General features: G+C 41.7%; 1 protein-coding gene across 1 annotated transcript; it reads right to left on the minus strand.

The window, feature by feature from the left end:
• Positions 1-1381: 1381 nt before the first annotated feature.
• Positions 1382-19538, minus strand: ABCG8 (ATP binding cassette subfamily G member 8). Its single transcript, XM_066594846.1, has 14 exons — positions 19479-19538; positions 17237-17341; positions 16509-16659; positions 14533-14771; positions 13892-14024; positions 12940-13209; positions 11610-11772; positions 10851-10880; positions 9478-9579; positions 7864-8063; positions 6316-6392; positions 5047-5314; positions 3195-3322; positions 1382-1578 (listed from the first exon to the last, which is right to left on the minus strand). Exons 1-14 carry the CDS (start codon positions 19536-19538, stop codon positions 1441-1443), a joined length of 2064 nt encoding a protein of 687 aa, XP_066450943.1. The 3' UTR covers positions 1382-1440.
• Between the last annotated feature and the right edge of the window lie 33 nt (positions 19539-19571).

Genomic DNA, 19571 nt, shown 5'->3' on the forward strand with positions numbered 1-19571 from the left:
AGGATGAAGGAATCCTCTGTCATAGCTGTTACAGCTGTGGCAGAAGTCTGTAATGTACTCCCTATGTTTTCAATGGGGCTGGCACTGCTGCTGCCGACCCCATTGAAAACACTGAGCGATATCGCAGATTTTTTCTCTGCGCTGTGAGGCTTGAGAGGAAAGATCGCAAATGAGTATGAAACCATTGAAAATCATTGGTTTCATAATCATATGTTTTCACTCACTCTCGAATTGCAAGAAAATATATCACTAGTGGGTAGGCACCCTTATTGCTCAGTTCATGCCTCTACGTTTAATACCCAATGCAAATACAGTCAAAAAAGGACTCAAAAACAACCGCACAAAACCTTTTGGAAAAAAGCAATACTTTTATTATAAACTGTTGACCTGCAACAAACATGAATTTTACAGCCCTCCAGGAGCATATAATGCACTGTTACATTATTTAGTTATACACCCCAAATTATGCTTAATTATAGGTCGAATATCGATTTACTACTTTTAATGGTGAGCAGAGAAAAATACTAAAGAAAGGGTAGAAGCTTTCTCATAAAGTAAAGGGGATGTCCAAAGTAGGATAGACATGGCTGATTTCTTCCAGACACAGCACCCTACCTGTCCATAGCCTGTATCCAATACAGCAGCTCCATTGAAGTGAATGTGGTTGCCCTGTAATACCATGCACAACCTGTAGACATGTGTGGTGCTGTATTTAGAAAAATGAAGCCATATTTTTCTAATTCTGAACAATCCTTCGAAATGGTAACCCAAGTCCATAGACCTAATGAAATGCATACTATATCTGCAAATATGAATCCAAAATCTACTGTATACAGTTTTTATGCAACGGCTTAGTCAGAGGCGTAACTTGAAGCTCCTGGGCCCCAATGCAAAACCTGTAATAGGGCCCCCAACTATAATGCTTTATTCATGGTACTGGGCTCCCTATATGGAGAAGAGAGGCCTTATGGGCCCCCTAAGGCTCCTGGGCCCGGGTGCAACCGCATCCCCTGCATCCTCTATAGTTACGCCCCTGGGCTTAGTGAATTCTGCACTGAGCAGGGGGTTGGGCCAGATGACCCTGGAGGTCCCTTCCAACCCTACCATTCTATGATTCTATGACTATATCTCTGCCCTCATTGCGTAAAATTCTAATATAAATTAGGACTGGTTTTACTTTTCCAGTTTTTACATTTCCTTAAAAAACTTCTTAAAGGGATTCTGTCACCAGATTCATGCTGTCTTTGGTTCAGGTAGCATGAACCTGGTGATAGAATCACTTTAATCAAGATTAAAAATTACAAAAATATCTCTGACGACTTTACCAACTTTTTAAAAAGTTACTATGGTGATTCATAGGATGATGAGAGTCAGAGCCGGTCGCGGTATCACCACACAACAATCCAGTTCTGTCCTTAATAGAAGTCCATTCATGGAGTATTACCATTCTTGACTTGACTTTTGCTTAATAAACCTGAGGGATAAGTAATATAATACAAGAAAGCCAGCGCTGATCCCAATAAGTACAAGATACGAGGCGTACAGTGGGTATGTGTCCGATTCAAGGTTTTGGATAATCTGTTCAAAGGATAAGACAGGAATTGTCAGTAGTGATTACACATTATAAGGCTGGTTTATTGCAAAAAGACAAAGATTCATTGAGGATTCGAGGAGGCTTAGGGTGAGATCACACACAGTGGAATTGTCGGGACGGACTGCAAGTCGGAAATCCATGGCAATGACCAGTATAATGTAAGTGAATAGGGTTTTCGTAAAAAATCAGCAGTTGAAGATAGCCATGCTTTGGATTTTCAAATCTGTAGAATGCTCTACTTGTTGCAGAAATCCCCCGGATTTTCACTATTGAATTAATTTAGTATGACGAGTGAATTCCATTATGAAAATCTGCACACAGGTTTTGGTGTGGATTTACTCAGCAAATTATGATCATACCCTAACATGGGCCAAAATTTTTGCAAGCTATATACTATTCTACATATACACTACCCAACACTACACATAAGCCTTTCATCCCTAAGCACAATGTATCAGCCGGGTTACAATGGTGCAAGGAGCTTCATCATTGGACAGCTGAGCAATGGAAGAACATTCTATGCAGTGATGAATCGCGCTACTCCATTTTTGGATCAGATGAATGTACCTGATTGTGGAGGATGCCGGGGAACGCCTTTTACCTGAGTGTGTTGTACCAACAGTTAAGTACGGTGGAGGCTCCTTTATGGTCTGGGGATGTGTTACGTGGCATGGTCTTGGTCCGTTGGTTGTAGTGACAAGAACCATGAACACAGAGGTGCACCCTGACATTCTAGACAATAATGGGCTGCTGACAATGTGACAATACTCTGGGAATGGTCGGCCATACTTCCAACATGACAACGCACCTTGTCGCAAACCCAAGACTGTTTTACATTGGTTTGAGGATATGGATGTTCCACGATTGGACCGGCTGCACAGAGTCCCAAACTGAACCTCTGAACATCTTTGGGGTGAACTGGAACATCGGGTCAGGAAATATAAACAACGTTCATCTTCTTTGAAAGAGCTTTCAGATGTTTGTAGGATAAATGGAGGGAAATACCAGCTGAAGTGTATCAGACATTAGTAGAAAGTATGCCACGGAGAGTATCCAATGCCATTAGGGTCAATCTTTTTGATTCTTGTTCAGATGTTCAATTACTGTTGGTAGGATAGAGTACTCTAGCTGCACCTATAGATGCCACTTGGGTGAACTAACAAACCAATTTCACAGCTTTTCAGGCAATAGTTTAAATCTATTTAAAGACAGATTTAGATATTTTTGACAAGTATCAGAGTGTCTTCAAAATTCTATAATCCAAAAATTAGATTTATTTTACATTTTTTCTTCTTTTTCTGGTTTTAATGTAATTCTAATATAATATTTGTTATTTTCCTCACTATATTTTAAAGGAATCTTTTAGGCTCCCTAAGAAGTATTTTTGTACATCGGCTAGTGATCTGAATATGTTCGGCCATTTGTAGCATCATGTGGGTAACATTACTGTGAAGACTCAGGGGAAGATATTCTTAATCCTTGTTTTTACAATGATAAATTGACTAAAGGTAGGTGCAATGTAATAAATATTGGAACCAAAAGCCAGTGAGATATGTACAAACTTCCTAACTAATGAGCTATGGCTGGGCTGAAGTCTTACCTGTTTCCCAGGAATATTTATACTGAAATTTCCGACTTGTACTTGATATGTCAAATCTATAAACTGAACTTGCATGAGTCCGGCAAAGCCCCACCGGAGAAAAGAGACAAAGGAGATCCAATATGGTACTGCAGGGGACAAGAAGCACAGGTATATAGGCTTATGTTATCGTATATATATAAAACAATTCTATATTATTTTCATGTTTTTGCAGTTTTTAATAAATCCCCCTACTCACTTGTTGACATTACTGCCAAATATGACATCATGCTATATGCTAGCGCCCCTTGAAGTACTTGCTACCAACATTCAACTATGAAGGAAAGAATCGGTTATATTTAGAGATGAGCGAGCATAATCGCTAAGGACAATTGCTCGATCGAGCATTTTCCTTAGTGAGTATCTCCCCGCTCGGGAGCAAAGGTTCGGGTGTCGGCGTGGGTGAGCGGTGAGTGTCGGCCATGAGCAGGGGGGAGTGGGGGGGAGAGAGGGAGAGAGAGATCTCCCCTCCGCTCCTTCCCGCTCTCCCCCGCCGCTCCCCACCCGCCGCCGGCAGCTGAATCTTTGCTCCTGAGCATGGAGGTACTCGCTAAGGGCAATGCTCGATCGAGCAATTGCCCTTAGCGAGTATGCTCGCTCATCTCTAGTTATATTGGCTTTCAACATGTCTGATCTTTTGTTTTCCTGGGAGATAAGCCACTAGCAGGGGTTTCTGCATCTGCCAATATTCACTTTTTCATGTTGAAATAAATATTTTTGCAACACTTGCAACTTTTTTTTCTCCATAGGATGGTTTTACGGCATATTTTGTTTCCTGAAGCCTCAACCCAATTCTTAAAGGAGTTATCAAGGACTACCTATACTGATGGCCTATCCTTAGTATAAGACATCTATATTACAGCAATGGGTGTCCAACCCATGCCACCCCTGGTCAGTGCTGTCCTTAAATTAGGTGGCACCCCATGTGGAATGTTTACGGCACACCTTCTCATAAGAAAAAAATGATATATACTGCATTGATAGGCAGTCTGCTTGTGTAGAAAGCAGCAAGATAGCAGTATACCCACACCAGGATAAATACAGTACCAGAGCAACACTCATAACATAAATACAGCACCAGAACCAAAATCGATGCATAGATACAATACCAGAACCAACCTGAATACATAGCTACAATGCCAGAAGCTAACTTCTAACATAAATACAGTAGCAGACCTAAGCGATTGTATTGCTGGAGTGCCGATGGGCTGATAGTGGCACCTTGGAACATCAGAGGGGAAGAGTCAGAGCTGAGAGGAGGATTCATGTAGCTCCACAAGATTCTGCCACACAGAGGAAGAAGATCATTTAGATAGGCAAACCTAAGGTGGGCGATTGTCCCCAGACTACAAGCTACAAGCTGGTGGCCAGTGCCCTGTGCGACCACAGGGGTCTCACATACCTAAGGCCAGCCATGCTCCTGCTGATCAGCTGACTGATGGGACCATAGCAGCCCCCATCATTGTTTACCATGCATAGTATCATACATATTTTTAGTGGCTGTGTCTGGTATTCCAGGTCAGTCTCGTTTACTTAAATGGAACTGAGTTGCAATGAGCTGCAATACCAGGAACGACCACTACCAAACGTATAGCACTGTTCCCAATGAATAATGAAGGGGATAAAGCACTGCAGTCCCTTCAGCAGGTAGGTCACTAGGGATGCTGTGATTCGTACTCCCACTGATTTTAAGGATAGGCCATCAATATTGTAACATTTCATGCGGAAATACATTCATTTTCTTAGAACACGATGTGTATTTCTAAATCCTAAACAATTAATTCGGAATATTCCTTCTCCTTTGTCAACCTACCTGCCCAGAGAGTATCTAGTCTGATGATGAATCCCCCAGTCAGATAGGAAGCGGTATAAATGGCATTACTCATGAAGGAAGAGATCTGTAATGTGGGTAGCAGTGCCGACATCCACAAGGCCATGGAACGACTACAATATACCACAAGCCACATCAGCAAGAAGTTTAAGAAGAAATTATCCACCCCGGGGTTTAGATTTGCCAGCCAATATATTGGGACACTGTAGAAAACAACAAAGGCGATGTGTTCTGGGAGCTCTCCGATCACCTGGGAAAAGAACGAAAACCCTTAGAATTTAAAGAAAAAATAAATTATACCCATCTTCTTTCTTCAAATTTTATTCCGGACTTCCCATATGGAACCAAATCAGCAACCACATTAACATTCACATCCATCGATTCATGCTACTTGTGCCAAATTCCGACCCTCCCATCGGCACGGTGTCGCAGAAACCTGCATTTATTTTTACTTCTGACCAGGATATATTTTCTGCCGTTCACTGATCCAATTTTTGTGCTTTTTGCACACTGGAGTATCAATTTATTGTTTCTCTTAGACAGCAATGCAACTAAAACTAGTCATCTGCTGTTATAGCCCATCTATGCTAAGGAACAATGAGTTGTACATGCAGACATGTTGTACATCGGGACAGCATTGTAACTGACTGCAATTTGCTTGCATGTGCACCATAATGATTCTTGATATCCTCCTCTGGCCTCTTTCATCGACGAGTTCTTCATCGATGTCCGTAGGATCCATTTTTGCTGGATGTTTTTCCTCAGTAACACCATTTTCGGTATACTCTCCGCAATGCTACACTAGAAAACCCACAAGGTTTACAGTGAAATCCTGACCTCGGCTAGTATAGCACCAATGGATAGGCTTCATTGGAAGTCACTCAAATCACTCAATTTTGCCATTCCAATGGGGATCACACTGAAACTGATCCATGGAAAACTTGCCACTTGATTTTATGTTGCATTTCGGGGTCACTGGTCTAATTAGCATACAGAAAATCTCCAATCATGAAAAGGTTGGTGTCTCTAACAAAGGGGGTAATTCATTATAATTTCGCACATATTATGATAATATCCAGCTCATTTGAAAAGTAATCTTTACTTGAGGGTTTGTGGGAAAAAAAGGAAGACCAGGGCCAAGATGATAATCAGGAACCCAAAGAGACCCAAAAGAGAGAATATGACATTGTGAATGGAAATTATTCATATAGTCTCCAAGAGTTAATTAATAGCAGTTAATGATAAAGTTACCTTAGCAAAAAAATATGGAGTAATAGAATACAATCCATCTTCCAATTCATGAAAAAGCATTGCTCTCTCTGAATGGCCTGAAACAAAAACATTCACATATATTTTTTCAACAATAACCGTAAAGTGAATGTAAATACATATATTAGGCCTCAAATTCTATGTAGCTTAACCCTTTCCAATCCAATTTGTATCCTGGTTTTCCTAGGGGGCTTAGACTTTTTCTCCTGTTATACAACGGCGCTATCTGCTGGCTAAAGCCAGTACTGCATGAGGTGACACGTTGGATAGGCTCCGACAGCAGAGAGGCTGGCAATATACAGTAAGAGAACCCCGACGGATGTCTTCCAACATCGGAGCTGTACAGCCTTAAATCATAATATCTTTAGAGGTCAGACAGTGGATTGGAAAGGGTTAAAGCAACCCTCTGGTTTCAGAATAAAATTCTGGCCCAGGACAAGAGGAGAGGGAGGGTATATTATCTGCAGTTGTTCTTCTTTGCAGCCGCAACCACTTTTTATCTCCTCTTTAGCTGTTTAAGATGGATGAAGCAATTTTCTATCTAACTAATGTACACTGTGCTCAGCTCTCTGACTGGCCAGTGCTGCTCACGTGATCCTTTCTGGCCAATCAGAGAGCAAGTCTAGTGCATTGGTAGTCTAACAAAACTAATGAACTATGAAAAAGTATCTTATACCATCCTAATTGAAAAAAATGACCAAGTATGGGATTGACATTTTTCTTATTTCTCTAGGAATGAAAGAACAAGTGTGGCGCTCAGCTGTTAGGACTTCCTCCTTGCAATGCTGAACTTACCAATGGTTCAAATACTTACTAATGGTGTTGTCTGTATGGAGTTTTTCAATGTTGATGTTGCCCTTGATGAGATTTGAGCCTAGGGCTCTAGCATTGCGAGGCAACAGTCCTAACCACTAAGCCACATTCATTGAAGAGGCACCACGACCACGTATTAAAAGCTGAAAATGGATGTAAGTGGAAAGCTTTATAGAGGCTTTCCTTTTCACTTCCATTTTCTGATTTCCATTTTTAAGAAAAATGGACCAGTGGAAAAGTGCTAGTTTGAACATAATCTAAGACTGTACAGTTGATGTAAGCACTAGAGAAGAGTGAGCGTACTCGCTAAGGCAAACTACTCGAGCGAAAAGATTCGGGTACCAGCGGGGGAAAGCGGTGAGTTGTGGGAGTGAACAGGAGGGAGCAGGGGAGGAGAGAGTGAGAGAGAGATCTCCCCCCCCCCCGTTCCTCTCCGCTCTCCCCCGTCGCTCCCGCCCCCCGCCGACACCCGAATCTTTTGAGACGAGCGGGCAGGTACTCGCATAAGGCACTACTCGCTCGAGTAGTTTGCCTTAGCGACTACGCTCGCTCATCTCTAGTAAGCACCCATCATCCCTGAGCTGGTTTCAAAAAAGGGCAATTACACAAAGTGTTAACAGACTGAGATGGAAAAAAGACATTCTAAAGAAACTGACTGAATGAACATAAAAAATAGAGATAATATAAAAACAAAATTAAAAAAGTTAAAATACTCACATTTGGCAACCACGTCTAGGACAACAGCAAAAGGAGTGAGAGATCCTTTCATGAAAAGAAGGGCAATGGTGTCTTGTATGGAGAGTTGGTTTTCTCCTTGTCCGTAATATAAGAATCCAATTAACAGTGCCATTAACACAGCCTCAATACCATGGATAAGTAATGTGCTTAGATCCCGAAAGTCATTAGAAACATGGCGGCTGTGGAAGAAATAGAACCACGACACATGTTGGCACTGAAAATATTCACGGGAGAAGATGCTTTGTTATGTTGGCATATACTGGCAATCTACCCAGGTGAATCAGTAAGTCAGGAACAGTATGAAGAACACTGGAAGAACACGTCACAAATCTCTATATTAAACATCGTAAAGTGATAATTCTGGAGTGAAAGTCATTAAGTGCTTCAGTCCCTGTGTTCTGTCAATGGAGAGAGAAGATGGGTTACTATGACCAGGGCTGGACTGGCTGACCAGAGTACCAGAGGATCCTTGGGTTGACCAAGGCTCTGCCACAAAAAATAGCCCTTAATATAAGAAAGCTCCAGATGTCCAACAGAAGACAACCCCATTTTAGGTGACTTTGGAGCCAATCACTTGTCACTAGGGTCTATTTCTTATGAGTTGAATACAAATGACCTATTAGACCATACTGATATGACCTGTCTGTATAAGGGTAATGACAAAAATTAGCATGCAATTAAAAGTGGACATTACGGAAAAATACATAATCCAGTCTACGGAATGAGCATTAGAGTAAAAAGTAAAGAAGTTTTCTTCTGGATTCATTATTCTCCTTGAATCCCTACCATGACAGTCCGCTAAAGCTAGTTTCAGCTTGAGGAGTTTCTTCTGGGAGATAGGAGACATTTGAGATGTGGTATATACAGTATCATTGGATCTAAGACCATATTAAGATCTCCCTAAGGCCTCATGTCCACGGGCTTAAAATCCACAGCGTTTCTCCCGCACGCGGATCCGCGCGCCATAGGGATGCATTGGACACCCGCAGGTAGTTCAATACCTGCGGATGTCATTTTCCCGTCAGGAGCGGATCCGCGTGCAGGAAAAAAATGGACATGCTCCATTTTCAGGCGGGTCTCCCGCGGGGACGGCTCCTGCAGGCTTCTATTGAAGCCTATGGAAGCCGTCCGGATCCGCGGGAGACCAGAATTAAACTCACCTGCTCCGGACGATGCGGTTCTTCCTTTCTTCGCGTCCGGATCTTCTTTTTTCGGCCCGGCGGATGTGCCCGGTGTATGCGCGCGGCACGCCGCCGGCGTGCCGAGCACTTCCGCCGGGCCGAAGAAAGCAGATCCGGACATGAAGGAAGGTAGATCCGCATCGTCCGGAGCAGGTGAGTTTATTCTGATTTTTAGGCCTTATGTCCGCGGGGCAGGAGGGACCCGCTACGGATTCTACATGAAGAATCCGCGGTGGGCCTGATTTTCCCCGTGGACATGAGGCCTAAAGGACTGTCAAGCCCACAGCAAACAATGACAATTTCTCAAGACCATGTATACTTTAGCTATAAGATACAGTACAATCCTCAGGGGAATTAAGTGACGAGTTGTGATTTCTTACATATAGCCTTGAAGTACTGTAGTAGAACATACTTTAGTAATACTGCAAATTGATGGAGACCTTTAGGGAGCTCATCAACTTCATTTGCATCGATCTTGATTCCCTTTTCCAAAGGAGTAGTGTGCACGTTAGCACTGACAACATGAAGGAAGGAGAGAAGAGAATAATATCAGGTTCGTCATGTATTATGAAGTATGCATCATTATTACTACTCTGTGAATTCTTACAGCGGGCCTTTGATACATCGAAAGTCTTTCTGTGAAAAACTGTGTATTTCTTACTTGTTGCTCAAAAATTCCACACAGTTCATCTAAAATACACCAATCAGTGGAATAATACTGTATATAATGTACAAAACACAAAGCTGCACATCAAGTTACTACAATATACAAAAAGCATATAGCAACTTATGGGACCCCACTTTATTAACCACAATGTAAACAGGTAAGCTTGGCATGAAAATTTTATGGCCACATATTCATTTGAATGTGCAACTTGTACATGTGCAAGAAAAGTAAGTGAACCCTTTGGAATGACATAGATTTCTGCATTGATTACTAATACAATGTGTTTTTTTCGCGCGATTTGTGGTGCACATAACGGATGCTCTCAAAAAATCGCGTGACTGAGGCCAGCGTCATGGCTGAAAAAACCGCTGCTAGCAGCGTTTATCAGCCCAAAGCTTGGTCACATGGGCACTGCCCGCTATCCTCTGCCACAGCTGTGGCAGAGGAGAACGATGTTTGCCCATTTAATTCAATGGAGCCGGCAATACAGCCGAATTCATGAATGGGTGAGTGAGAGCTGCCTCTGATTGGCTGAGGGCTGTGACCAATCAGAGGCAGCCTATTCAGCAGGCGGGGATTTAAAATCCCTGCCTGCTCAATACTACAGAAAGCAGTTCAGGGGAAGAGCCGGCTGGATGTAGCTGATCTCTGGCAGCTGCAAAAAGGTGAGTATATATTTTTTTATTTTTTACACTTTTTTGGATGGTTTTCAGGGAAGGGCTTATATTTGAAGCCCTTCCTCAAAAAGTAATACAGCGCTTGCCGGCAGCCCATTGCTTTCAATGGAGCCGGCTGTATTGCCGGCTCCATTGACTTCAATGGGAGAACATCGTTCTTCTCTGCCAGTATATGTTCTCAATAGGGTGGGCGCTGCTGCCGCCGGCCCCATTGAGTGCATATAAAAGAACAACGATTTGCGCAGAACGCAGTTACATGCGTTCTGCGAATCGTTGTGTCATATAATTCTCAGCACATCCGCATAAAAAATGGCCATGTGACCGATCCTATTGTAAAACATTGGGTATATGTATCTGCAGATTGCAAGCGCATCTGCAAATTGCACAAAAAAACGCCCGTGTGACTGAGCCCTAATGGCCAAACACAATCTAACTAATAACACACTGGTATTTGCACGGTTCATGTTTTTACTGAGCACATTGAGTAATCATCCACAACACAAGGACAAAAAGCAAGGAATACTGCTATAACTAAAAGCTCTTTACAATGGGCCAAAACACGTAAGCAATGCATAATATATTTGGATTAGGTTCTATATTCACAGTATCACGGTGAGCAGAAACATTTGTTGCTTTTTTCCTATATCAACTAGACTAGCAACAATCTTGAATTGTCTCCATTTGTAGATCGTCTAACCATGAATTCATGTACTCCTGGTCTTCAGCTATGCTTTTGTAGCCTTTTCCATCCATCTTTATAACATGTCTTCTGAGGTCTTCTGAAAGTTGTTGACATCGATCATGGTTCACATTAACCAATCTTTCTTGAGAAGAACAGATTTGTTTCGTAACTAGGCTCTGTGTGCCTTTATTTAATGGGCAGAGCATTAGTAAAATCCGATCTCATCATTTTAATTTAAACACCTTTTGCCAATTAGTTCTTGAAAAAAGTCATTAACAGCAAAGTTCACTTTTTCTCCGTGCTCTGTGGATCACTACTCAATGTGCTCAATAAAAGACATAAACAGTACAACTGTTTGTGCGTTATTAGGTAGAATGTGTTTGCCTATAATTGCGACTTAGATAACAATCAGACCACATTTTACTAACAATCAATGCAGAAATGCAGGTAATTCAAAATTCTTGTAACTGTGTGTAAAACCATCGTGTGTGTTCCCTAGTTCACTTGTAGACACATACCGGGTCTCACCGGGTGGAAGTTCTCTATTTCCATCATTAACTTTCCAGAGGAAATCATCGAAGTCTTTTACTTTTTCCCGGAAAGTCTCTGCTAAGCTTCCAGTTCTTTCCAGTGTTTCCGTTTCTTCCTCTTTAGTTCGATAGTTGACACTGGTCAGATCCACTGATAAGAACAAGAGTAAAGATTCATCCATGTAAATTGTATTATGTATCAACTGGTTTATATAAGAAGGTCAAAAGTTTTATTGTTTTTTTTATTCCTGTAAGTTGAACTGCACTTTCAAAAAACTTTTGGCACATTATAGGAACATGTCAAAAGTTTTGATCATTGCAGTCCAAGTACTGAGAACCACCAACGATCATTAGAACGAATGAACAGAAGTGTTTAGCCAAGCGCTGTCACTGCTTGCTACCTGAAGACAGCCTCAATAGAAAGTCTATGAGTCAGTCTTCAGCTAGCATGCAGAGTCAGCATTCCACTGAGCACTTTGCTGCTTTGTCCTAGCAATCAAGTGGAGATCTCAGCACCCAGACCGCACTGATCAAAAGTTTTAACATTTCCTAATACATGTCAAAAACTTTGAAGTGCAGTTACACTTTAAAATGACCCTCCAGTTTCGGTACAAAATTATGTCCTGGGACAAGACTAGGTGGGGATTATATTACCTGAAGGTTGGTGTTCTCTGCCCCCTCTCCGATCCGCTGGTTTCAGGCCCTGCTTTTGACTGTCCAAGATGGGTGCAGCAAATTTCTAATTACCAAATCACATACTGTACTGCTCTCTGATTGGTCAGTGCTGATTAGTCAGCTGCGGCCAATAAGAGAGCAGGAATCACGCATTGGTAGTTGGCAGGGCCTGAAACCAGCGCCTCTCCGATCCGCTGGTTTCAGGCCCTGCTTTTGACTGTCCAAGATGGGTGCAGCAACTTTCTAATTACCAAATCACACACTGTACTGCTCTCTGATTGGTCAGTGCTGATTGGTCAGCTGCGGCCAATAAGAGAGCAGGAATCACGCATTGGTAGTTTAACACTACCAACGCACTGTGGGGATTAGGCAGTCTTTTTCAAGGCTGATCATCTTGCACCGCTCAACTCAGGACATATGGAGCCAAGAGGAAGGGTGATGAAGGCCACATGTGTAGTTCACACTTATATACATAAGGGATATCCTCGTCATGATTAGGCATATGTTCTAGTATAGCTCAGTGTATAGGGCTTTGCTATGATTGGAAGGAAAGTCAATTTGCTCATAGAGCACGCATCACTAAATGTCAGTTACATTCCTGCTTTTTATTAGTTTTTTGATAACTGTAATTTACGTAACTTACCATAAAAATCTGCAGGGTTGCTGTATCGAGGACACGGGTACCCTATAGACGAGAAGTACTGAACCATGTCTTTTGCCGTTCCAGAGTAGGTAGTAGCTCCTGATGACAAAAGAAGAACTAAATCGAAGAGCTGGAATATATCAGATCTGGGCTGATGGATAGATAATAGAACCAATCGGTTTCCCCGGGCCAGTCGTGACAAGGTTATCACAAGGTTATGTGCTGTGAAACTATCCAGGCCAGAGGTGGGCTCATCGAGTATCAGAATACCTGCACAAAGGAAGATGTGTGGAAGGATATCAGACAGGTTATGGTTACATTAAACTTTTCCCTGTCTATATACTGCATGACATGAGAACACGTCGATTCAACTGTTTCTACGCTCTTAGATAATGTGAATAACATAGGGCACCCTGTTTTCATCATGCAGAGGTGCAAATTCTGTAGAGAAACAGAAATGCTAAGCATGGTTGGCCTTAGCTATGTGCAACCCATGTCTGTCTCCGGCTTGTAGTGGGGCACCAAGCAGGAGACCATTGCTCAGTCAGATGATCTTCTTCCTCCATGAAGCTACATAAAACATCCTCCTCTGGGCTCTGTATCCTCCCCTCTGATGTTCCAAGGTGACGCTGTCTGCTATTGTACCTATGTTATGAGCTTGGTTTGGGGGCTGTATTTGTGTTACAAGCTTGGTTTTGGTATTGTATCTAAGTATTGAGGTTTGTTTGTGCTGTATTTTTGTACTGAACTTGGTTCTGCAGCTGTATTTATATTATGAACTTGATTCTGGTACTGTATTTATTGACTGAGCTGTTCTGGTGTGGGTATGCTGCTATCTTGCTGCTTTATGCAAAAGCAGAATACGGAAAGACTGCCTAGCAGTGCAATATGTATTGTGTTTTTCATTATATCAAGTATCATTATACTTCTGTTATGCTAGCAGGCATCTTACCAGGGTTCCACAGCAGTTGTACAGCAATGCTCACTCTTCTTCTCTCTCCACCGGATACTCCCCTCGTATATGCATTTCCTACTCTGGTGTTTGCACATTGTCGTAACCGAAGTTCTGCTATGACATCTTCTACCTTTTTTATGGAAAATGATTAACAACAAATGTGTAAAAGAATTTTCTTTTTAAATAAATTACTTTTATCACATGCTAATCAAAATATCCTATCCATCTATCTATCTATCTATCTCATATCTATGTATCTATCTATCTCATATCTATCTATCTATCTATCTATCTATCTATTTCATATCTATGTATCTATCTATCTCATATCTATCTATCTCTGTATCTATCTATCTCATATCTATGTATCTATCTATCTCATATCTATCTATCTCTGTATCTATCTATCTCATATCTATCTATCTATCTATCTATCTCTGTATCTATCTATCTCATATCTATCTATCTATCTCATATCTATCTATTTATCTATCTATCGTTCTATATCTATCTATATATCTATCTCTCATATTTATCTCGTATCTATCTATCTCATATCTATCTATCTATCTATCTATCTATCTATCTATCTATCTATCTCATTTACATTGTTTCAAGAGGAAAATAATTGAATGTACCCGTTTTTGCCGCTGCTGTTCTGAATATGATCTTGGAAGTCGCAGTTTTGCTATAAATAATAATGTTTCCCGGACCGTCAGATGTGGTAACAGCTGATCATCTTGCAGCACATGAGCTACACTCTTCTTTACTATCTGCTTGGTGGTCAGCTTCCCATTAATAAGGATTTGACCTGATTTAATTTTTCCTCCTTCATCTTTACATGTGATAATGTCCAGTAATGTTGTCCTTCCACAACCTACAAAGACAGATAATAGAGCGGAGAACATTTCAGTCCATATATAATGATGATTCAGTATGCCTCCAACAAAAAAACTGTGGCATGCTTCATTGGACACCATATTATGGAGAGGACTTTAAAAATGTATGACCTTTTTGTAGGATAGGCCATTAGTATTTAATCTATTGAGTCCTACTTCTAGCACTCCCACTGATGAGCTGAATGAAGACCATGTCTGGTGCTGAAGCTCGCTGCAACTCATTCCCTTTCAAGTGAATGGGACTGGGCTGCAGTACCAAGAACAGCCATAACTGTATGTACAACGCTATGCCTGAGTAAATATTGAAATGGAGCCAACACTCACTGAGGTGCCTTTACCCTATCCTTTATTCAGATGATCAGCTAGTTGCCGGGAATTTGTACCTCCACTGATCAATATTGATGGCCTATTCTAAGCATACACCATCAATATTTAAAGCGACCCTCCAGTTTTGGGACAAAATTCTGTCCCAGGACCAGAGAGGGGAGGTAGTATGTTACCTGCACTTGATTTTCTCCATCTGTGCGTTACACTGTTTCTTGTCCTGCTTTTGGGCAGCCAAGATGGCCCTCACCATCTTTAGACTATCTAATTACCCATAGTGCATAGGTAGTGTTAGACTATCAATGCATTATACCTGTTCTGTGATAGGCCAACGCTGCTTATATGATCAGCACTGGTCAATCACAGAGTAGTGCACAATCCAGTTAGTAAATGGTAGCAGACGCCTGAAAGTGGGACCAAAACAAAGAAAAGATGGAGGAGAAGATTTAAGTTTCGGTAATTTACCTCCTCCATCCTCTGGCCCTGGAACAGAATCACTGACTGAGTTGATCAGGGAAATGTGGTACATATAGGATATCTTGACTTCAGCAAAGCATTTGACAAAGTATCTCATACCATCTTTAATGGAAAAATTACCAAACATGGGATTGACAACGGAACTGTTGGATTTATAACTGGCTAAGTGATCATACTCAAAGAGTGGTCATAAATGGCTGCACATCCAAGTGTAAGAATGTACCAGGTGGGGTACCACAAGACTCTGTGCTGGGCCCAGTGTTGTTCAACATTTTAAAAGTGATCTTGAGGAAGGAATAGAGGGGAAATTGATCAAATTTGCCAATGACACAAAGTTAGAAGGGATGGCTAACAGTTGAGAAGAGAGAGGATTCAAAAAGATCTAGACAAGCTTGAACAGTGGAAGGTGACTAACAGAATGGTATTTAACAGGGAGAAATGCAAATTCCTACATCTGGGCAAGAAAAAATTGGACATACAGAATGGGAGGAATTTGTCTAACAACAGCACATGTGAAAAAACTTGGTTATACTAATAAGTCAAAGACTGAACATGAGTCAACAATGTGATGCAGCAGCAAAAACAATTCTGGGATGTATTAAGAGAAGCATAGAGTCTAGATCATGTGAAGTCATTATCCCCCTCTACTCTTTCTTAGTCAGACTTTATCTGGAATACTGTGTCCAGTTCTGGGCATCACAATTTAGAAAAAGTCCGGAAACTTGATGGTTGTTTTAAGTTCTGAGAAACAAGTCCTGTAAATTTGACATCAAAATGCACATTTTTGGGGTGATACCAGGGTGGAGGTTAAATGCCAATTTTCGGGGATTTAAATGTTGGAAAGGATGCTATAATCAGCAGATGTCTCTCCTCCATGCTACCACAGAGTCTTACGAATAATTAAAATAACCTACCTGAGTTTCCAATGACTGCCAACATTTGTCCACTAGTGACTTTTAAATTCAGGTTGGTCATTGCTGATGTCTGGGCTCCTTCATTCCATTTCCAAGGCAATTTACATTCTGCCAACTTCTCGTACCATGGGATTTGAGCATTTAGATTGACCTTAGAAACGAATAATAATATCTAATTACTTTTTTCATTATGGTAATCAAAAAAATCTACTTATTAAAATGAAAATAATTTTCTCGAGGAGGCTTGAACATGATAGAAGTAATGTGGTTGTTATTTGCGTCTCATGGTTTAGGACCGCGTAGTATGGTATGTAAGCCTCATTGGGGACAGAGGCTTATGTGAATGACCACAATCTGTGGAATATGTCAGCACTAGAGATCAGCAAGCATACTCGCTAAGGACAATTACTCGATCGAGCATTGTCCTTAGCGAGTATCTCCCCGTTCGGAAGAAAAGGTTCGGCTGCCGGCGCGGGTGACAGGTGAGTTGCGGCCATGAGCAGGGGTGAAGCGGGGGGGAGAGAGGGAGAGAGAGAGATCTCCCCTCCGTTCCTCCTCGCTCTCCCCCGCTGCTCCCCGCCCGCCGCCGGCAGCCGAATCTTTGCTCCCGAGCGGGCAGGTACTCGCTAAGGGGAATGCTCAATCGAGTAATTGCCCTTAGCGAGTATGCTCGCTCATCTCTAGTCAGCACTATAGAAATAAAAATAAATAAATGACTATAGGTTTACCTGGTAACATAGATCTTTAACTTCCAGGACATTTGGGGCTCCTGAGTACGTAAAGTACAAACTGTTGTCCTCTTCAGGAACAAATAGATCATCTCTTACATCGGACTGAAAAAGAGCGGTGTACACGGTTCATTACGGAAACAGAATCGATAATGCTTCTATAGACCTGTGTAAGTTATGTAATAGTATTAATATAAGGACTAGTTGTAGGGGTTGGCAGACTGGGCAAATGCCCAGGGACCCATTTCCTAAGGAACCCCTCAGGTTGCTGACAATTATTTCACTCCATTGTCAGTTCTAGTAGACGAGCAGAACACTCATGAGTCCAACAATGAAGAGAATAGCAGGGAGGGAAGCAGAAACTGAATATAATTTGACCAGGGTTCTATTTTCTGCTACACTTGTGTGCATCTGCATGGAATGAAGAGATAAGTTGGGACAGCGAGGGAACGGAGAGGCAGGTGAGTATAAAAAGCTCCCCACCTGCCCTTTGTGCCCATAATCGTAGTGTATGGTGCTCATAGGAGTTGACAGGTCCCCTTTTAGGGAAACTTTCCTGTCAGCCATTGACTGATATGAAACAACCCCATCTTTTCTATGGTCAAGGAAGTTTGCGGCACATAATGGTAGCCAACAGCGCTGTGACTTCTAAGTTGCAGACTTGTCCGAGGTGACATCACAGCATCATATCTGTGACATGCTGGGCAGCATATGCCCAGTGTCACTCAGTACTGGCCCCCGAGTGGGTAACATCTGTCTATCAGTCCAGTCAGCCTATCGGGCTTCCTACTAAGATACTATATATATATATATATAAACCAGCTTCTTTGTAGCAAGGATGACAGTTATACTTTCTGTGTACTTGATCAACACTCTAGGTCAGTACTAACTGCTATGAGTGTAATCTGTGTCCTGAGTTCTCAGTACTAGGTTTCGTAGTCAGCTTTTGAGACTAGTATTTCATTTACTTAGTGGCTAGGTGAAAAGTTAGTTTAGTTGCCAGTTCAGTTTGGATTGGGTACTGCCTTCTCTCCCATCGTAGGGTCACCCTTTTCAGGGCAGGTGCTCCGCTAGAGAGGTCACCCGATTTGGCCAGTTCTGACATATTTGTTTACCAGCTCATGATAAGATACTAACCTGTATAATTTGCCCCATTACTTGAACCTCGGTCATCTATTGGAATATTTCCTGCAACTTACCTCCCTATTATATGTCAAGCTCAGATCTGGATTAGTTTACCTTTGTTTGTGAGCTGAGCCAGATGTTTTTATTATTGAATTAGCTACCTACATTTGGCTAAGCTATCAACTTGTTTGAATTGGTGCTTTAGTCTAAGCCGTAGGTCTTTCAGCACACCAACAAGCTTAGTTAAGCATGACTAAATGCAGCAGCTGAGAAACCTATGGGTTGACACAGTAGGAACTTTCTACTAAAGAGGTCTATGATTGCCCTCTGTGAAGAGAAGGAAGACATAAGTAGCATCTTCATAGCACCGTTCATCGCTAGTTTGGTTTGAGTACCAGCTTCTCTCCCATTGTAGGGCCACCCTTTTCAGGGCAGGTGCTCCGTTAGAGAGGTCAGACCAGTTCTGACATATGTGTTTACTAGTGCATGATACTACGCTCTAACCTGTATAGTTTCCCACATTACTTGACCCTTGGTCATCTATCAAAATATTTCCTGGAACTTGCCTCCCGACTAGACGTCCAGTTCAGATCTGGACTAGTTTCACTTTGTTTGTGCTGTATAGCTGAGCCAGATGTGTTTGCCGTTGAATTAGCTACCTATGTTTGTCTAAGCTATATTCGTCCACTAGTTCGAATTGGTGCTTATTGTGAGCCGTAGGTCTTTCAGCACACCGACAAGCTTAGTCAAGTGTGACAACATGCTGCAGCTGCTGAAGAATCTCTTGGTTGGCACCGGAGGAACTTCCTACTAAATCAATCTATAGTTGCCCTCTTCTGAAGAGAAGGAAGACACAAGGAGTTTCTATATAGCGCCGTTCATCTCTGTATAATCATCAGGTTGTGACACCAGAATGGGATGTTTCTACCGATATTACTTGTGTCCTATAAATGCAATAATCATATCATTTAACTATTAAATGGCTATTATATCACATACATTACTCCGTTTTATCATACCATTCAGAATCATTCTATACACTTTTTATTGGATATCAATGACTAACATTATAATGTAAAATGATCCATTTATTATATACTGATAATTAAGTGCTTACCCTTACGGAAGGGAATCGCCTTTGTCTTTTCAGTAGCTCAATGCCACCGCTCTCGTCCATCTTGGGCCCCTGTAATGTAACATACAGTCCACG

The sequence above is a fragment of the Eleutherodactylus coqui genome, chromosome 3 (assembly GCF_035609145.1).
Source record: "Eleutherodactylus coqui strain aEleCoq1 chromosome 3, aEleCoq1.hap1, whole genome shotgun sequence".
NCBI lineage: Eukaryota > Metazoa > Chordata > Amphibia > Anura > Eleutherodactylidae > Eleutherodactylus > Eleutherodactylus coqui.

What these genes read in the sequence shown, in the direction of transcription:
- ABCG8 (XM_066594846.1), bottom strand. Translation starts at nt 19,538, where the DNA reads ATGGACGAGAGCGGTGGCATTGAGCTACTGAAAAGACAAAGGCGATTC. An exon ending in GGCGATTCCCTTCCGTAAGG is followed by an intron (nt 17,342 to 19,478) that starts GTAAGCACTTAA and finishes GCTCTTTTTCAG; the next exon opens with TCCGATGTAAGAGATGATCT. An exon ending in CTCCATATTTTTTTGCTAAG is followed by an intron (nt 5,315 to 6,315) that starts GTAACTTTATCA and finishes TTCTTTTCCCAG; the next exon opens with GTGATCGGAGAGCTCCCAGA.